Source organism: Rutidosis leptorrhynchoides, chromosome 1 (assembly GCF_046630445.1).
Source record: "Rutidosis leptorrhynchoides isolate AG116_Rl617_1_P2 chromosome 1, CSIRO_AGI_Rlap_v1, whole genome shotgun sequence".
Lineage (NCBI taxonomy): Eukaryota > Viridiplantae > Streptophyta > Magnoliopsida > Asterales > Asteraceae > Rutidosis > Rutidosis leptorrhynchoides.
The window spans coordinates 388913416-388932130 of NC_092333.1; the positions used below are offsets into that span (position 1 = coordinate 388913416).

The following is an 18715-nucleotide window of genomic DNA, read 5'->3' on the forward strand; positions in this document are numbered from 1 at the left end:
ATACCCTTATTATTAAAATTAAAATTAAAATTAAAATTATAATATATATATATATATATATATATATATATATATATATATATATATATATATATATATATATATATATATATATATATATATATATACGTTTGAGAGATAGAGAAAGAAAAAGATGTGTTTTTGTTCGACCAAAACTGCGAAATTTATAGGACCTGACCCAAAATTGGGGCCATGCGACCGCATGAAAATTCTTCTTCCTGGCCATGCGATCGCATGGCCTGGGATTCCAGCTCACATATTGTTGTTTGCTTCTTGCCGACGGTTTTAAATAAATATATATAATATATTTAAATATTTTTAAGAATTATTTATATATTATATTATATTTATGTGCATAGTTGACTTGTAATTTTCGCTCCGTTGCGTCGCGTGTTGAAAGTTGACTTTGGTCCCGGTTCCGGATTTTCGAACGTCCTTGCGTACAATTTAATATCTTGTATTTTGCGTTTCGCGTCTTGCACTCTTGTAATTTTGAGACGTTTCTCATCAATAATTTGAACCACTTTGATTGTACTTTGTACTTTTGAGCTTTTTGGTCATTTACGTCTTTAATTCGTAGAATCTGTCTTTTGTCTTCACATTTTATTATTTAAACTAATATCACTTGTAAATAGAACAATTGCAACCAAAAGCTTGTCTTTCTTGAGGGATAATGCTATGAAATATATGTTTGTTTTTAGCATTATCAAGTCCCTTTAAAGGAAAGTATGCTTGTTGAGGTAACCAATGGAAAACTTGAGAAAGTTGACCAAATTGGCCGAGGAGCTATTATCAACATAGCTGGCGTGGATTTCGAGATTGACTTGATACCCATCAAATTGGGAAGTTTTGAAGTGATTGTCGGCATGAATTGGTTGACCAAAGTAAGGGACGACATTATCTGTGGAGATAAAGCTCTTCGTATACCCCACGGAGATGGTGAGCCACTGATTATTTATGGAAAGAGATGTAGTTCGAAGCTGAACCTCATTAGTTGCATGAAAGCACAAAAGATCATGAAGAAAGGACGTCTTGCTGTTTTAGCACATGTGAAAACATTAGAAGCCAAGGTAAAGAGTGTGAATGATGTATGAATTGTAAACGAATTTCCCGATGTCTTTTCGGAAGAATTGCTTGGATTACCGCCACCAAGAGCAGTGGAGTTCCAGATCGATCTAGTGCCGAGAGCTGCACCCGTAGCTCGCGCACCTTATCGACTAGCACCTTCCGAACTGCAAGAGTTGCAGAGTCAACTGCAGGAATTGCTAGACCGTGGATTTATCCAACCGAGTTCATCGCCTTGGGGCGCACCTGTGTTATTCGTGAAGAAGAAGGACAGATCTTTCCGCATGTGTATCGATTATCGTGAGCTGAACAAGTTGATGATTAAGAATCGGTATCCCCTTCCCAGAATTGACGATCTTTTCGATCAGCTGCAAGGATCCAGCGTTTATTCCAAGATCGATTTGCGATCCGGTTGTCACCAATTGAGGGTGTAGGAGAGTGATGTGATGAAGACTGCGTTCAGAACCCGTTATGGTCACTATGAGTTTCTAGTGATGCCATTCGGTTTAACCAATGCACCTGCCGTGTTTATGGATCTCATGAATCGAGTATGCAAGCCATATCTGGATAAGTTCGTTATCGTTTTCAGAGATGATATCCTCATCTATTCCTGAAGTGAAGAAGAACATGAACAACATCTTCGACTAGTGTTGGAACTCTTGAGACAAGAGCAACTTTATGCCAAATTGTCCAAGTGTGAATTTTGGTTGAAGGAAGTCCAATTTCTGGGTCATATTGTGAGTGATCAAGGTATCAAAGTTGATCCAGCAAAGATCGAAGCTATCAGCAAGTGGGAAACCCCCACTACTCCGAATCACATCCGTCAATTTCTAGGTCTTGTCGGTTACTACCGAAGATTTATTGAAGGTTTCTCTATGATTGCGCGTCCTTTGACCACGCTAACTTACAAAGGGAAGAAGTTCGTTTGGGAAAAATAACACGAATTAGCATTTCAAAACTTGAAGCAGAAATTGACCACCGCACCTATCTTATCTCTTCCTGAAGGCAGTGATGATTTCGTCGTATGTTGTGATGCCTCGAAAAATGGTTTTGGTTGCGTATTGATGCAAAGATCGAAGGTTATTGCCTATGCTTCTCGTCAACTAAAGATTCACGAGCGAAACTACACTACTCACGACCTCTAGCTTGGAGCCGTTGTATTTGCGCTCAAGTTGTGGAGACACTATCTTTATGGAACTAGAAGTACCATCTTCACCGACCACAAAAGCCTCCAGCACATATTCGATCAGAAACAACTGAACATGAGGCATCGATGATGGATCGAGACGCTAAACGACTATGATTGTGAACTTCGTTACCATCCTGGAAAGGCAAATGTTGTAGCCGATGCCCTGAACCGGAAGGAGAGGACGGTACCTCTTCGTGTCCGCGCCTTGAACATCACCATTCATTCAAATCTCAATAGCCAGATCCGAGTAGCTCAAGAAGAGGCTCTCAAAGAGGAGAATATTTCTCAGGAACACTTGAACATTCTCGTTTCACGATTCGAGGTCAAGGAGACTGGACTCCGATGCTTTGCCGGAAGGATTTGGGTACCTAGTTATGGAGATCTACGGAGCCTTATACTAGATGAAGCCCACAAGTCGAGATATTCGATTCATCCAGGAGCCGGTAAAATGTACCACGATCTCAAGGAACAGTATTGGTGGCCTAATCTTAAGAAGGATGTTGCAACTTACGTTGGTAAGTGTTTGACTTGCTTGAAAGTTAAGGTCGAACATCAAAGGCCATCTGGATTACTTCAACAACCGCAAATCCCGCAATGGAAGTGGGAAGGATAACGATGGACTTCATCATGAAGCTACCAAAGACGGTAGGCGGTTATGATACCATCTGGGTTATCGTTGATCGACTTACCAAATCTGCACACTTCTTAGCCATGAAGGAAACGAATACGATGGAGAGACTCGCTCAACTATACATCAAAGAGGTTGTATTTCGTCATGGTGTGCCCTTATCGATTATCTCAGATCGCGATACCCGTTTTGCTTCTAGATTTTGGCGTTCTTTGCAAGAAGCCTTGGGAACACGTCTCGACATGAGTACCGCATATCACCCGCAGACCGACGGTCAGAGCGAACGAACGATTCAGAATTTGGAGGTCATGTTGCGTACCTGTGTTATTGACTTCGGAAAGGCCTGGGAGAGACATTTGCCGCTAGCTGAATTCTCTTACAACAACAGTTATCATTCGAGTATTAATGCCGCACCTTTTGAAGCATTGTATGGCCGAAAATTCCGTTCTCCTATTTGTTGGGCCGAAGTAGGCGAAAAGCAAATCGTCGAACCCGAGGTAGTCCATGAAACAACCGAGAAGATTGTCCAAATTCAAGCGAGACTTAAGGCGGCCCGTGATCGCCAAAAGAGTTATGCCGACCTTAAACGTAAAGACTTCGAATTCAACGTGGGTGACCGTGTAATGTTGAAGGTCGCACCTTGGAAAGGTGTGGTCCATTTTGGAAAGCGCGGAAAGTTAAACCAGCGATATATTGGTCCTTTTGAAATCTTGGAGCGTGTTGGACCCGTTGCTTACCGTTTGGATCTTCCGACTCAGTTGAGCGCAGTTCACCCTACTTTTCACGTGTCGAATCTGAAGAAATGCCTTTCCGAACCAGAACTTGTCATCCCTCTCGAAGAACTTACGATTGATGACAAACTCCACTTTGTGGAAGAACCTGTCGAAATCATGGACCGTGAGGTTAAGACTTTGAAGCACAACAAGATTCCAATTTTCCGAGTCCGATGGAATGCCAAACGTGGACCTGAGTTTACCTGGGAACGAGAGGATCAAATAATGCAGAAGTATCCTCACCTTTTCCTGACTCCAACACCTGCCTCAGCTTAAAATTTCGGGACGAAATTTCCATTAACAGGTGGGTAATGTAACGACCCGACTTTTTCGACTTGTTTTTGTGCCTTGTGTTTTTGCGAAACTGCGTATTTGCGCGTACTGTGCTACTTTATACTCTGGAATCTTTATACACATGGTTTACTTTCATTTATGTGTTAAAACGTGCCTTTATGTACGTAGGATACTTAACTTGATCACCGGATGCCTTTATGACCGTTAGTGTCACTTGACGTTACGAACAAAATGCGTACTGCGTACACGTTTAACTTTTGTCGTAATCGGAATATTATGACTATGAAATCTTAATTATTATTTTATAATAATAATTACTTGGTTTTTTGGATGCTTAATTACGCGTAGTAATTTACTTATGCTTACTAGTTAGTCTTGTTGGACTTTGTACCTTGTTGGGCCTTAGCTCACCCTACACTAGTTATTGGACTATTTAATTAGCCCAATTATAAATAACTAGTGATCCATTAATATGTAAGACAAATGCCCATTTATTAGAGGGAACATGCTAGCATTTTTGTCAAGTATTATCCTTAATGTTGCATGGGATCCTAACATAAGCACCAACTTTAGACAACCATTAACCAAAAAATAAAAGTTGGTCTCCCTTGTCCCCCTCCAAAAATCACGGCCACCACCCCCTCCTCTCACCCCATTCACCTATAAATACAAATCTCATTCCATCCATTTTACACTTGCTTTCATTTGTAATTTACACACATTCACTCTCTAATTCTTTCTCTAGTTCTTTCTCTCTCTAAAAAGTGTAAGTATTGATTTTTCTTCTTCTTATTCCTCTCTCTCTCTCACGAATTCATCATCATCATCATCATCATCATCATCATCATGGGTCTAGCTTTTTAACTTTTGATCTTGATTACATCTTGTAGATTCAAACATGGATTTGAATCCTTCAAGAACATGGAAGATTCAAGCTTTCTAGCTTTGAATCTTCACCTACTTTGTAGATCTATATCTTTTAACTTTAATCTTGTTATTTTGTTATAAAGATTCAAACTTGTGTTTGTAATCTTCATGTAACTTAAAGATCCAAGCTTTATGCTTCAAGATCTTCAAGAACAACCAAGATGCAAGCTTTCTAGCTTGAATCTTCATATCTTTTGTTATCTAAGTTTCCTAACTTATGATCTCATTATTTTGTTATAAAGATCAAAACTTGTGTTTATGGTCTTCATATAACTTAAAGATCTAAGCTTTATGCTTCAAGTTCTTCAAGAACACTAAAGGTTCAAGCTTTCTAGCTTTGTGACCTTATAACTTATGTGAAAAAGATTCAAGCTCTCTAGCTTAGGGTTCCATCACTTCATTTGACTTAGATTATGTTCATACTTGCTTGATTGAAGTAAAGTTTGTAGCTTTAGTTGTAAATGTAACTTGTAATTGTGTTAAGACTAAGGATATGATGTAACCTTGGTTCATCATCCATCTAAGACTCTTAAATGAGTTGTGTTCTTACTTAGTCTTAACATATTGTGTGTTGATAGTAGAATCTTGGTCAAGGTGATGCTAACCCATCAACGAGTTGTACACTTGAAGCTACAAGCATCAAGGATGAGAACCGTGATGAGCATCAAGCACTAAAGAACCCACCGGAGCACCTTGCTTACTATTTTCGGGATCTGATCAGACCACCTGGGCTACTGGAAAGTTAATTTTCAGTTAGTTCGATTCTAGTAGATGATTTTCCGTTTAGACCTCGTCTTAATCCGAGTTACGGTTTAGGATTTATGGCCTTCCGAAAGTCACTACACTCTATTACCGTTGTGCTGAAATTTCTGACCTACTCGCACTTAAACCATCGCCACGGTCAAACGAAGACGATTTTGGTTCTGGAAATTGGTCAGAAACTAGGGGACTCATATACGGAGCCATAGCCACTGATTACGCGTCTTTTCGTTTTGTATAGAGGTCGTAGCAGCTGACCGAAGTCAGCCTATTGTTTCGATCTCTATTTTTGTCAAACTTACTTAGCTTTTATGATGATGAACGATGATGATGATGACACTTAAACTTATTTTATGCACTATTAGAACCTATGAGGATAACATACTGACCTAGTAACCTTTGACTTAGGTTGACGACCTTTCGGACCGACTTACTACTTTCATACTTTCATTATCGACTTTACCGCTCTTATCACTGTGAGTTATAGCATCCCTTTTTACTTTAATTATTTTGGGACTGAGAATAAATGCGCTTTTTACGTTTTACATACTAGGCACGAGTACTTAAACTTTATATATGTGTGGGTTATACAACGGCATAAACTTTTCCCTTAGCTCGGTAACGTTTAGTCATTGGTTTTTGAACCAGTGAACGCGAATCTTAGATATGGATCCATAGGGTTTGACATCCCCACTCGGGCTAGTCGCGCTAGCATTTAACGGTGTTTAATACTTCGTAAACATACGCACTTGCCAAGTGTACTTTTAGGGGGTTATAAACGTTAAGTTAGTTACCAAGTGCCCACGGTTAAACATATACTTTTCATATTGTTTTGAAACGCTGTTTGAAGCGCTGAAATCTCGTGGCCTACCTTACATTACTGTTACAACTTAAACTATAGCTCACCTACATTATTGTTGACGTTTTTAAGCATGTTTTCTCAGGTGCTTAGAGGTTTGTTGCTTCCGCTGTTTAGACTTGCTGTCTTGGTGTTTAAACTTGCTGTTAAGGACCTGCTGTGCTAGAATTCCGCTGCATTACTTAGAAATGTCTCAATCATGGAACTTTTCTTTTGCATTCGTAGTTTATGTTATTTTCAAATAATGACTTTGTAACGACCTTTGTGTTACGTTATCTTTTGTAAACGCTAACTTTTATGAATGCAAAACTGGTTTTCAAATAGCATGTAGTATTCGACCGTGTAAAGATCCTGTTGTTGACGAATCGTACACGATGGTTTTGTACGGGGCGTCACAGTCACAATTAAACTACCATCATTCTCAAGTTTTTCATAATATTCGGTTTTAACCGAAAACCGAACCGAATCTAAATTCGAATTCGGTTTTCGGTTCGGTTCGGTTTTAACTTCGAATTCGGTTTTCGGTTTGATTTTCGGTTTTGCCCAAAAAAATTCAAAACCGAATACACCGAACCGAATAAACCGAACAAACCGAAAATCGAACCGATGAACACCCCTACGTTTTAGCCCCTCTATTTTTTGACATCTTGGCTTTTCTCATTCAACTTTATATTTTCAATCTCTCCTTTTCAGATTATAATTTTTTCTTTTTCTCAACAAATTTTTATTCTCTCATTTCTCGCTCAACATTAATTTTATTACTTACATTATTGTTCACTATTGTGATCCCGACAACTTCGCAGAGAAGTGCGAGAACTACACCTACTTATTACTAGTACTATCCAGTATGGTCCTTGTGCTTTTTTTCGCAAAAATGATCATGGTGGTTTTTACCTACTATATCAAGAGTCTCTACTATAAACATTGGTAAAAAAAATCTGTTAACTTTAACATGTACATTGTGCATGTGGAATTAATTCCTTTTAGTTAGAGGTGTGCATGGTCTATCAGTACCTACTTTATCACTATTACCTACTTTATCACTGAGCGGTCATTAGGGGCCTTAGATGGTGATTCGGATTGTTTCCCTCTCAACGATGAAGCATATCCTCAATCGTCTAATTGGCTGACGTTTTACCCTTATGAGGTCATATCAAGTATTCAGAGTTTGTTTCAATAGGGTACCGCTCTCACGTCTTGCGATAAGATAATGTTTTATCCCTAGATGTCAAGTTAACAGTTGCGCATCAACGCATTTGAAGAAGAACTATCTAGCTCTAGCTTCGAGTGGTATTTCATCCCTATCTACAACTCATCTTCTAATTCTTCAACAACGGTCAGTTCAAACCTCCACTGTTTCACCCAAGCTTCATCATGTGATCATGGATAGGTTCGGGTCACAAGGAATGAGAATTGTCCTATGAAGACTCACTCTCGCAACGGCTCCGATGGGTTCTTTTAACCGACTAATTCCGCTCTAGGTACGGGAAAGGGACCAACCACGTAACTAGTGAAAATTACGGCGATCATTCACTTCATAAAATGATTTAGTGGCTATTGTGCAATATGATACATAGGGACCATGCACTTAATTTTACTATATGTATAGATAAGAAATTGATGTGATATATATACAGATAAGTATGAGAATTTGGCACATGAAAGTCAACAATGCTACCCCCTAATCTATCTTGGTGACCATTAATACATACTCCGTATGAAACATGCTCTCGTACAAATCTCACCATCATAAAATGGTGTTTCCACCTTGATCTTTTATGGTTGTAATTTGTTCGAGTCTTCGCATTTTTTATGAAGCCCTCAAGTTTATAAAGTTACGGAGTATTATTTTTTTAACTAAAAAAATTATCACTATCTTTTATGTTGTGTTATTGTAAACACAACTCTTTTTTTTTAATAAATAAACAATTAAAATGTCATCTGAATTAATGTCCTCATATTTACAAAATGTAACAGAAACGCGTAACTAATTAACATTTACAAACATCAAAATCATAATTCTACAAAATTCAAACACAATAACAAAAAGGGTAAATCTACAACCTTTAAGTTGTTTCTGCTACACTATTTACACTCCTCATGTTCCACCAAAATTTCCCATACTGTTCTAACCCTCTCCGGTCATTCTCCGCTACAGAACCGTCAGGATTCTCTGTCAAAAACTGCTCCCAAAACCCGTCATTCGCACCAATCGGCTCGTTTTTCAAATTCCCACTTTCAAATTCTTCATTCATTACAACATTCTTGAATGACTCAAAATTCTCACTTTCTTTTGAACCCATTTCAAGATTTGTTTCTTGCTCGCGATCCAACTCAACAGGTGGTCTTTTTTCGGTCAATATAACCTCCCAAAACATAAGAGAAGACTCCAATTGCTCCACTAGTTCTAAGTCTAACGCCAAAAGCGCGTCTGTAGTTAACGTTTCATCATTAGGGACGTCAAAAGAGCAAGCTTGATCACTAGTTTCAGCCAAAAGCCGTCTTTTTCTATCATTCGTGTCCAATAATTGAGTCGGTTTTTGAATAGTATTTTCCAAAGCACACAACATATCCTTTTGACGATCTCCAGCAATCTTTAATCGTTCTGTTAATGCGCGTGCTGCTAATTCGATCTCTTCTTGTTCTTGTTGGCGCCTTTGCAACTCCAAAGATAATGATTCTTTCTCGTACCGTAGCCTAAATATCTCTTTTTTGTATTGAATTCTTTCCGATTCGGTTAATGGTGTTGATGAAGATGCTCCATTAGTATTCGCGTTTTGAATTGAATGACTATGAACTGGCTTTCGTCTATAAATGTTCTTTAATAGATATGGTTTGCCTCTTACAAAATCTTCATTAGCAAATTCCCATTGTTCTGGATCAATTTTCCGAAAACCCTAGAAGATTTAACAAAAATCAGCTAACGAACACTTAAGGCCCCGTTTGGCCACGAAATCCAATGGGATTCCAGCGGAATGGGAATTGAGTTTAGACACGCATTGTGTCTAAATTCAATTCCAATTCGGATTCCGGGAGCCAAACATGGCTAAAAGATTGAAACTCATGAAAGTAACTAAACAAGAAGTAAACTCACATAAGTATTAAGTTGTCTGATAAAGCTCGAGAAATTATTGTGCTTGAAGAATCTTGGAAGCAATTCACCAGAAAATTCTGGAGGGTTCCACACAACGAAACTTCGATTATTGTGACTCCATGAAACGATGTGATCCGTTAAAGGATCATCAACCATTTCATATGTCTTGACGATAAACGGAGGTAAACTATTGGCATTATTAGTTTGAGCATCACTCATTTTGGACCTAACTATTAAATGCACCTAAACCCCACAAAATTTAACTATCACCAAATTCTAATTACTATCAAGATCAATCAATTAGCCAAATTGGGGAAAAACTTCCCAATTACATAATTCAATCACCTAAAGACACCCAAAAAAAACATGCACATCAAGTGTTCGATGAAATACCTGAGACACAAAAGTAACCAACAGACAATGAGTGTCTAGATCACCACATTCAATTTGTATGATTATCAAATAAAGAAAAGTTTTTTTATCACAATTCTTACCACAAAAACTGCACATCAAGTCATTGTTGCCATATTTGTACTTCCTACCAAAAGATAAACATAAAAAGGACAAATCAGAAACAAAAAGTAGATCAAATTAAGTCATGATTACTTTGCAAAAAGAAAACATCAAACATCAAAGTCGTTAATAACAGCAACCCATTTCCGGAAACGTAAAGCAAAAGCATCCTACTTTATACACACGTATACAAGAACAACAGGATATATACATAAAGTTATAAACATAATTTAAAAAACCGCACACCAAGTGTTTGATGATATACCTGAGAGAAAAAACATTACAAATCCAAATTTTGAATCTGGGTTTGTCAATTAGAGTATTTTACAAGATAACAATCTGGTGGAATGCAGATATCACGTAGGAGAGTTGATCTTTATTTTATTTTATTGTTATTTTTCATAACGTGGGTGTATTTATATAAACGAATATTGTAGAAATTTTGATTGAGTGACGTATGCGCTTCGGTGGGCATTTGACCCTTTGTTCTCGAAGCTATTTTGGTCGCCCTGCGTAGATAATAAATTGCATTAACACCCTTGTAGTTATGGTTTAATTTTTTTTTTTTTTATTTTTTTTTCTTCAAAAAACCGGAACTTTTATAAAAACGAGACCTTCATAAAAAAAATGAAGCCTCAAAACAAGGATACAAACAATAAGCAACGAAGTTTGTTATGGTTTAATCCATGTTCTACCCTAACTTAAGTAAATACATCTATAATTCTATATCTATAATTCTATATATATATATATATATATATATATATATATATATATATATATATATATATATATATATATATATATATATATATATATATATATTTTTTATTATAACTCACAAACATTGTGTAAAATGGACATATTTACACAAAATCATTTATTTGGGTGACTGGTGTCTATATACTATAACGGTTATTCTTTATTATTTTTTTTCTAGCTAGTTTATCTTTATATTTTTGATAATTTGTATTTGACAAAAATATTAGTTGAGACGAAATAATTGTTTGCTTGAAGAGCACTACACTGCTAGAAAAGTCATTCGTTTATAATTCGTAAATTGTCTAATCATTTGTTATGTTTATTTATCGGAAATTAAACGCGACAGTGATTAGAAATTTTCAGTCAGAAATTCAGTCTCAAATATTCATTTTTCTTTGTTTTCTGATTTAAAGGCTTCTTTATTATTATTTTTTTTTTTTTTTAAAGACAATGCTTTAAAGTTGAAGTTCATGAGGATTGGATTTAAATTTATAATACAAAGTTTTTATGTCTCAGAACTATCAAGCTACCCACTTATAATTTTGAATACTAATTTTACTAGTAGTGTGAATACAGTATTGTATCTATAACTAGTGACATAAAACTATTTTGAATGAAATTAAGTTAGTTCTTATAAAGTTGGTACGTTAGAAAGAAAAATTTTGTGGTTGGTCCTAAAACTTTGTTCAAAATTGCCATTATGAGACAACATTATTTGACGTGGATGCACTAAATGTTTGCATTATCTATGGGGTTGGTCCCTCTAACTAACGACTGGTAAAGTAATCCCGTCAAGTAGTAACACGTGCATGGTATTTTTGTCATTTTACCCATATTTTTCCGTATCCCTTTCATTTTTAGAGAACGTCAGAATAAAATTAAAAAACTAGAAGTTAGAAAATTACAAACAGTTCTTAGGGTGATGGAGCCAAATATTCCAATCAACCTTAGCAACCGTATATCTAGAAAGAAGCCAATCAAAAGTAGAAACGATATTAAAATCTAATACATGGCTCATTTTAAATCAGTCGAGATTAAAAATAACACCATTCCTAAATCTCTATATGGCCCAAAGGGTAGCGATGCAGATGCAATGAAGAACAAGAGACGACTTCGGATTAGGAGAAAACGATGCTAGTTTTTTACTTCTAACCACTTCTAAACTGCGACTCTATTTCTTCCATTCCCTTTCTCACCGAATCTGGAGGATCCGAAAATTGATTAAGTGTTTTAGAAGAGATTGGATATTGTTGTTATTGTTGTTGATGATGAATTTATGGAATGATTCACTGAAAATAATGAAGATTTTATAAGGATTTTGATTAACAATACCATTTTTGATTTTCATAAATGGTTTGAACTTGATTTTTGGACTTTACGGTATTTGTGATTTTAAGTGATAGGGTTAGATGAGAAAGAGGATGAAGGAAGTAGGGTTGAAGGTTACAAGTTAAAAAGAAAGGGAATGTGTGGAGATGGTAAAATTATGAAAATTGGTTGACGTGTCAAATGTCACTATTTAATGACATTTCTTTAACTGTCTTGAAGAGAGGGACTAACCACGCAATTAATATCCACCTCAAATTAATAATAACAATAATCGAGTATATTTGTCATAATTATTTATAGACAAAGTTAAGAACTAACCGAGTAACTTTCTCTTTTAGAAACTTACGTTTAGAAGATAAAAATAGTAGCCTATATTTGTAATAATTATTTTTATTTCAAGAATGAAAAGTGAGTTTAGAACTACATTAATTATTTAGATTAGATAGACGACTTATATGGATCCTAATCTATACTTATATCCCAACTACATGCTACAAGCCTACATGAACAGAAAATTTCGTTTTGCTTTAATTTCGGTTCAATAATAATTCTTGTATTAATATTAATGAGAGCTTCAAATAAGTACCTATCCTTTAACTTGACAACGAGAGTTCATTACAAAACTTTAAGGCGCATCTTGTTATTTAAGGATTAATAAAAAAAGGTTTTGCATTTAAAAAAAAAAAAACACCAACTCTGAAAGGTGTTAGGGATGGAGTATCATTTCATTTGTAAATTGAAAAAAAAAAAAAAAAAAAAAAGTTTGATTCAGAACGAATTATACTTTCTTAGAAAACTTCTCCATTAACCCTTAACAAAGATGTACTAGTTATTATTTATGTTACTTTTTTTTTTTTTTTGAAATGCAATATATTATTACTTATAAACAAAATTACAGCACATGTCCACCACAGTGTGGTGCTCGAGATTTACAAGGGTAGTATATACCCATGATCAATTCATTTGATTTGATCAGTAAGCAGAAAGAAAACTCACAATGAATATTTGCTCAGTACATACACACTACTACACAATACAAATAGATTAGACAATGAATATTTAGGGGTTGTGTATCCAATTGTGCCAATCTATTACCTTGTCTTTGCACCTCTTCGCGATCCATTCAAAACTTGTAACTTGGATTTCGTTTAAAGCAACCGGTGTGGTCCAACATTTATTTGTAAAAACCTTGTGATTTCGGTTCTTCCAAATTAAATATGAGCACGTCCACACCACCGCTTGCTAAATTACCTTTCCCGCCGACGAGCTTGCTTGACCCGAATCATTGAATAGGTCCCCAACGTTAATAAATGGGAACCCACCCCGCCCCCACCAATCAAAGACTTTGCACCAAACTTCAAAGGCACGCTTACAATGGATTAAGGAGTGATTTACCGATTCGATATCCTCATCACATAAGGGGCAACGAACCGAATTGAGATCAACCCCTCTTTTGTCAAGTTCTACTAGTACCGGAAGTCGTGATTACCTTGCTCTCCATACAAAAACCTTCACTTTTTTTGGAATAAGTTTATTGTGTAAAGTCTCACAATTAGAGTCACTTGCCGTTAGAATTCTCGAGTTGATCATTATCGTAAGAGCCTTTGTTGTGAATTTCCCATTGCTACCCGGTGTCCATCTCCAAGAGTCTTTCTTTTCCTCCTTTAGAACCACACCTATGATCAAGTCGGATAAACTTTGTAGATCCCCACTTGCACGCCTGGATGGCTCTCTTGTCCATGACCAATTACCCACCCAATTTGAACCGTCCCAAATGATCCGATCTTTGACCGTAGCATTAGTGTCGGATTCAAGTCTCCAAAGCCTTTTGAACTTGACTTTTAGCAAATCATTTCCATTCCAAGAATCATTCCAAAAAGAAGTAGTGCTACCATCACCTAGATCTTTCACAAACAAGTTTCGAAATGGAATACCAATCTTGAAGCGACCCGTCCTAATCCATAAGGACGATTACAATACATTTGGTTACATCGCGAGGTACTTGACCTCTATATGATACATTTTACAAACATTTGTAAGACCCGATTATGTATTTTACAGAAGTGTATTAGTGTGCATGAAGTGTGGGGAAAATTGTGTGAGTAAACCGAAGACAGAACCTGTTCAGCCCTTCGTGCGCGCCGCGCAGGGGTGATGGTGCGCGCCGCGCACTGTCCCTGCGACAGAACCCCATTTTTTCTGTTTTGAGTTTAATGAAGGGCATTATGGTCTTTTCACTTGAGGGTCGGTTTTAGGCCACAAAGGCAGATTGGTGGACTCTTTCAAGTCCACAATCTTATCTTCATCTCTTCCACACACTCTCAAACCCTAGAGTGAGAAATAGAGCTTAGAGAGAGAAAGCTTCGTTTGGGGAAGAAGGAGCTTGAATCAAACGAAGTTGCAAGTGTTAAAGTTGTTCACCTTGTTCACGGCTACGTTGTGGTGGTATTGGTAAGCTCTAACTCCGAGTTTTCATAGTTTGATTTAGTGTTCATAATTGGGATTTTGAAATGGGTGTTCTTGAAATAAACCCATTAGTTGTTAATTGGATGTTTGAGCTAGTAAATGGTGTTAATAACCATTGTTGGTTGGTTTGGGTTTGTTAATGAAGATGATTAGTTGTTAATCATGTTTGGTTGTTGGAATCACTATTTAATTAAGATTATAAGTGATTAGAAGTGTAAACTTGCAAATGGGTGTTGACTTGAGTTTGGGTCAAAATGGATTTTTGTGTCCTAATGATGCAAGTAAGTGTTTTGATGTTGAACCTTGAGCATAAGGGGGTGTTTGAACATAATCATTAGTTAATTTTGATTATGGGTGTCTTGGGCGAGTTTTGACTTAGTCAAAGTGATGCATGTGCAAATGGGTCGATATTGCACTTATGGTGTTTTGTGTATAAGCTAGTGTATTTAGCTTATTCGGTTGTAAATTGCTTAGGTGATTTGCATCGGACGATTAGGAGCTCAAGCGGAAGTTGCCTTACTTGAAATCAAAGTGAGTGGAATATTTATACATGTATGTATGTTTTTTATTTACTCGTACGCGATGTGGGCCTTTGGCGCCACATCGTGAGTGTTGGGCGTTATGTCACAAGTTGGTGGCTTATTTGGTATTCGGGTGAAGAGAACTACGGGTCGGTAGTATCTCGCTAGGTGTCTCACGAGTCGGTGACACCTCTTGGAGGTTTACAAGTCGGTGACCTCATATGTATTGACGGGTGGTGCACAAGTCGGTGACACCCCATAGTGTTCACAAGTCGGTGACACTTGGTGGTACTTCACAAGTCGGTGATGCCACATGGCGTTCACGAGGCGGTGACCCATAAGTAATAGTGGTGATTCACAAGTCGGTGACACCTTATGATGAGTCACAAGTCGGAGACATTTCTTAGTGATCACAAGTCGGTGACACTAGGCAGGGCTTCACAAGTCGGTGATGCTACATGGTGATTCACAAGTCGGTGACACCATATGACGAGTCACAAGTTGGTGACATGGTACGAGTGAGACTCGATGATCTTGGTCGGCTACAAGTCGGTAGTAGTAAGCGGTGAACGGTTAGCGTGTTTATGCCCTTATATGTTTAGTATATTATCGTGTTGAATTATATACTAACGTTGTTGCTAGTCGTGTGTTTGTTGATGCTAACTCATTTGTTCGTTGTATGTAATGGTTTTGTAGGTGGATGCGTGTAGGTAAATTACATATGTATATGTATAAGTATTGCATTCACTAAGCATTAGCTTACCCTCTCGTTGTTTACCATTTTATAGGTTCCGGCGTGGATAAGGGTAAGGGCATTCGTTCGGACTAGAGATCCCGCTTGATGCTAGGGGACGCTTTTGGCTTTAGTAGCTCTTGGAGTTTGACCGATAGTTGGGTAGTTTAATCCCAAACGCCATGCTCATTGTGTAGTTTGGAACTTAAACTTTTTGGTGGTCGAAACTCTAAACTTGTATTAAACTTGTATTTTGGGTCGTGTGGGCCCCGCTTGTAAAACATCGTTTTATGTTTGATTCGTGTTAGTTTTACATAAATAAGTTTGCCGTGAAAAGCGTTCGGTCTAAATATGTCGGGAAGTGGTCCATCTTTTTACGAGTTAAAAATAGTTTGATCAGAGCCTGGAACGCCTTGTGCGCGCCGCGCACTTTCAGTGGAGCGCGCCGCGCACCACACCTGAGCAGCAGTTAAATTTTTTTTTTTTGGGACTGTTTTTGGTCGGTTATCGGGTTGGGTTGTTACAAGTGGTATCAGAGCATGGTCTAAGGGATTTAGGTGACTTGAGATAGGCGCCTAGACTTAGACTTTTGTGTGTGCTATTATGCGGGTCTTGTAGGATTGCGGGTCGGTTCGGGATTTACTTAATGCCTTAGAGAATGGGTGAACTAGCTATGTATTGATTATGTTGTTATTAATCGTGTTGTTTGCGTTGAATATCTAGCGAGATAGTTGTTGTATTCATGAGCTCGGCATGGCGTGTGAGCGTAATAATGCTTCACGACCATTATTACGGTTGCAGGCCAAGTCATGCAAGTGATGTACAACAAGTGTTGAACTAGATGGGATGTACGAACTGTGGCATATTATATGTTTGTGAACGATTGATCGTGGTGGTGTGTGTAAGTTATTCATGTTGTGTTCCTAACCGAGTTCATTTCTTAGAATGACTACAAGGAGCAAACAAGCCAACGAAGATCAAGACGAAGACATTGAGTTCACGGATAAGGTTGAGGCCATCTTTAAACGTCAAAAAGCGGAGTTCCTCGAGGATGTTAGAAAAGTTTTTCGGGAATCGGTTGATGGGCAATTAACCGATCTAATTGATGAAAGGGTGAAGGTCGCAATCGAGGAAGCGCTTGATGCTAGAAATATTTATCCCTGAGGCGAAGGGAGTGAAGGAAATGGGAGGCGGGACTTCCATTACAAAAACTTCAAGGATGCACAACCTCCTATGTTTAATGGGGTAAGGGATCCGTTGAAGAGTACATGTTGGGTTTCAGACATCGAGGGGGCTTTCCGTACTAGTGAATGTCCTCCCGAGAAGAAAACGAGGTACGGTTCTAGTATGTTACGTGAAGAAGCCAAGTTGTGGTGGGATGACAAGATTCAATTGTATGGCGAGGAACAATGTATGAGCTTGTCATGGGATGAGTTCAAAAAGGAGTTCTTTGATGAATACCGAACTTCTTCCGACCTTGATAGAATCCGGGACGAGTTACACAATTTGCGACAAGGTTCGATGGACTTGGTTACTCTCAAGTCTACCTTCTTGGCAAAGACTCGTTTTTGTCCGGAGTATGTTGGTGACGATCACAAGTTGATGAAAGATTTCTACCGTACCATGAATGACGAGTTGAAGGGTAAGATTAGTCGGGGAATGGCTAAGTCTTTTGAAGAGTTGTTTGAGTTGGCGCGGGGTTTCGAACCGGAGGTGTCAAAGCCAAGTGTGTCCAATGTTAGTAAACGGAAGTTCGAAGCGGCGACGTTTTCGAACAAGATGAGTAAAAGCGCTACCGAAGGTGTCAGAAGCGTAAAGATGAATGACACGGGTGGTTCTAAATTCGCTTGTTATAATTGTGGGCAAACGGGGCATAAGTCTCGTGATTGTCCGTCGGGTAAGGTCACATGTTTTAAGTGCCGGAAGGAGGGACACCGGAAGTCGGAATGTCCCGAGTGGAATAGTGACGGAGCGCGAAAATCTAGCGACGCTTGATTCAGGTACTATTCGATTTTAGTACTATCTTTATGCGGGTGATTTTGGATAATGATTGAGTTTATCCATGTGTTGTAGTGACTAGCTAGGTCGAGTTAGTCCATTGCGGTTTGACTAACCGAGTCGGGTTAATCAATTAAATGATAAATGTTGACCGAGTCGGGTTGACCTAGTGTGTTTGACTTAACCAAGTCTGGTTAATCAATTGTTGTTAGGCGTTGACCGGGGCGGGTTGACTAAGGGTATTTGACTAACCGAGCCGGGTTAATCAAATTGTTTTTAGGGGATTAACCAAGTCTGGTTGACCGAGATAGTTTGACTAACCAAGTCGGGTTAATCAATAAGTTGTTGGGAGTGTTGACCAAGTCGGGTTGACCAAGTGAGTTCGACTTAACCGAGTCGGGTTAATCAATTTGGTGATAAGTGTTGATCTAGGCGGGTTGACCGAGCGTATTTGACTAACCGGGTCGGGTTAATTAATTCTTGTTAAGGGTTGGCCGAGGTAGGTTGACCGGGCGAGTTGGAGGCCTAACCGAGTCGGGTGAAACCGTGATTTGATTAGAGGGTTACTTGTATTGCGCTCCATAAGGTTTAGCGTAGTAATGGTATGCCGTTCGAGAGGCGTTCACGTTGACTTTGTATGTGTGCGAGTATAGTCATGGTGGTTGACTATCTTTGTTTGTGTGTAAGTGACCGCGTTAACGGTCGAGACGGTACGGGTAGGGTATAAGTCTTGGTGGCACCAAGCATCACCATTGTAAGTGAAAGTTTGCTAGGCCTGCTTTGT

The 18715-nt window shown here is 38.1% G+C and overlaps 1 protein-coding gene across 2 annotated transcripts; it reads right to left on the reverse strand.

Annotated features, from left to right (window-relative positions):
- Positions 1–8512: 8512 nt before the first annotated feature.
- LOC139871254 (heat stress transcription factor A-4c-like) lies at positions 8513–12163 on the reverse strand. Of its 2 annotated transcripts, none has more exons than XM_071858987.1 (4): positions 11932–12163; positions 10104–10147; positions 9610–10002; positions 8513–9412 (listed from the first exon to the last, which is right to left on the reverse strand). In XM_071858987.1, exons 3-4 carry the CDS (start codon positions 9826–9828, stop codon positions 8582–8584), a joined length of 1050 nt encoding a protein of 349 aa, XP_071715088.1. In that variant the 5' UTR covers positions 9829–10002; positions 10104–10147; positions 11932–12163; the 3' UTR covers positions 8513–8581. The 2 variants fall into 2 exon arrangements, with proteins under 2 accessions (XP_071715088.1, XP_071715084.1); XM_071858983.1 differs by lacking the exon at positions 11932–12163 and adding an exon at positions 10388–10421.
- Positions 12164–18715: the final 6552 nt, after the last annotated feature.

Excerpts from the sequence above, each read along its gene's own strand:
- LOC139871254 (XM_071858987.1), bottom strand. The coding sequence starts at position 9,828 with ATGAGTGATGCTCAAACTAATAATGCCAATAGTTTACCTCCGTTTATC. Across the intron at positions 9,413-9,609 it reads TCAGACAACTTAATACTTAT|GGTTTTCGGAAAATTGATCC; the intron begins GTGAGTTTACTT and ends TAAATCTTCTAG.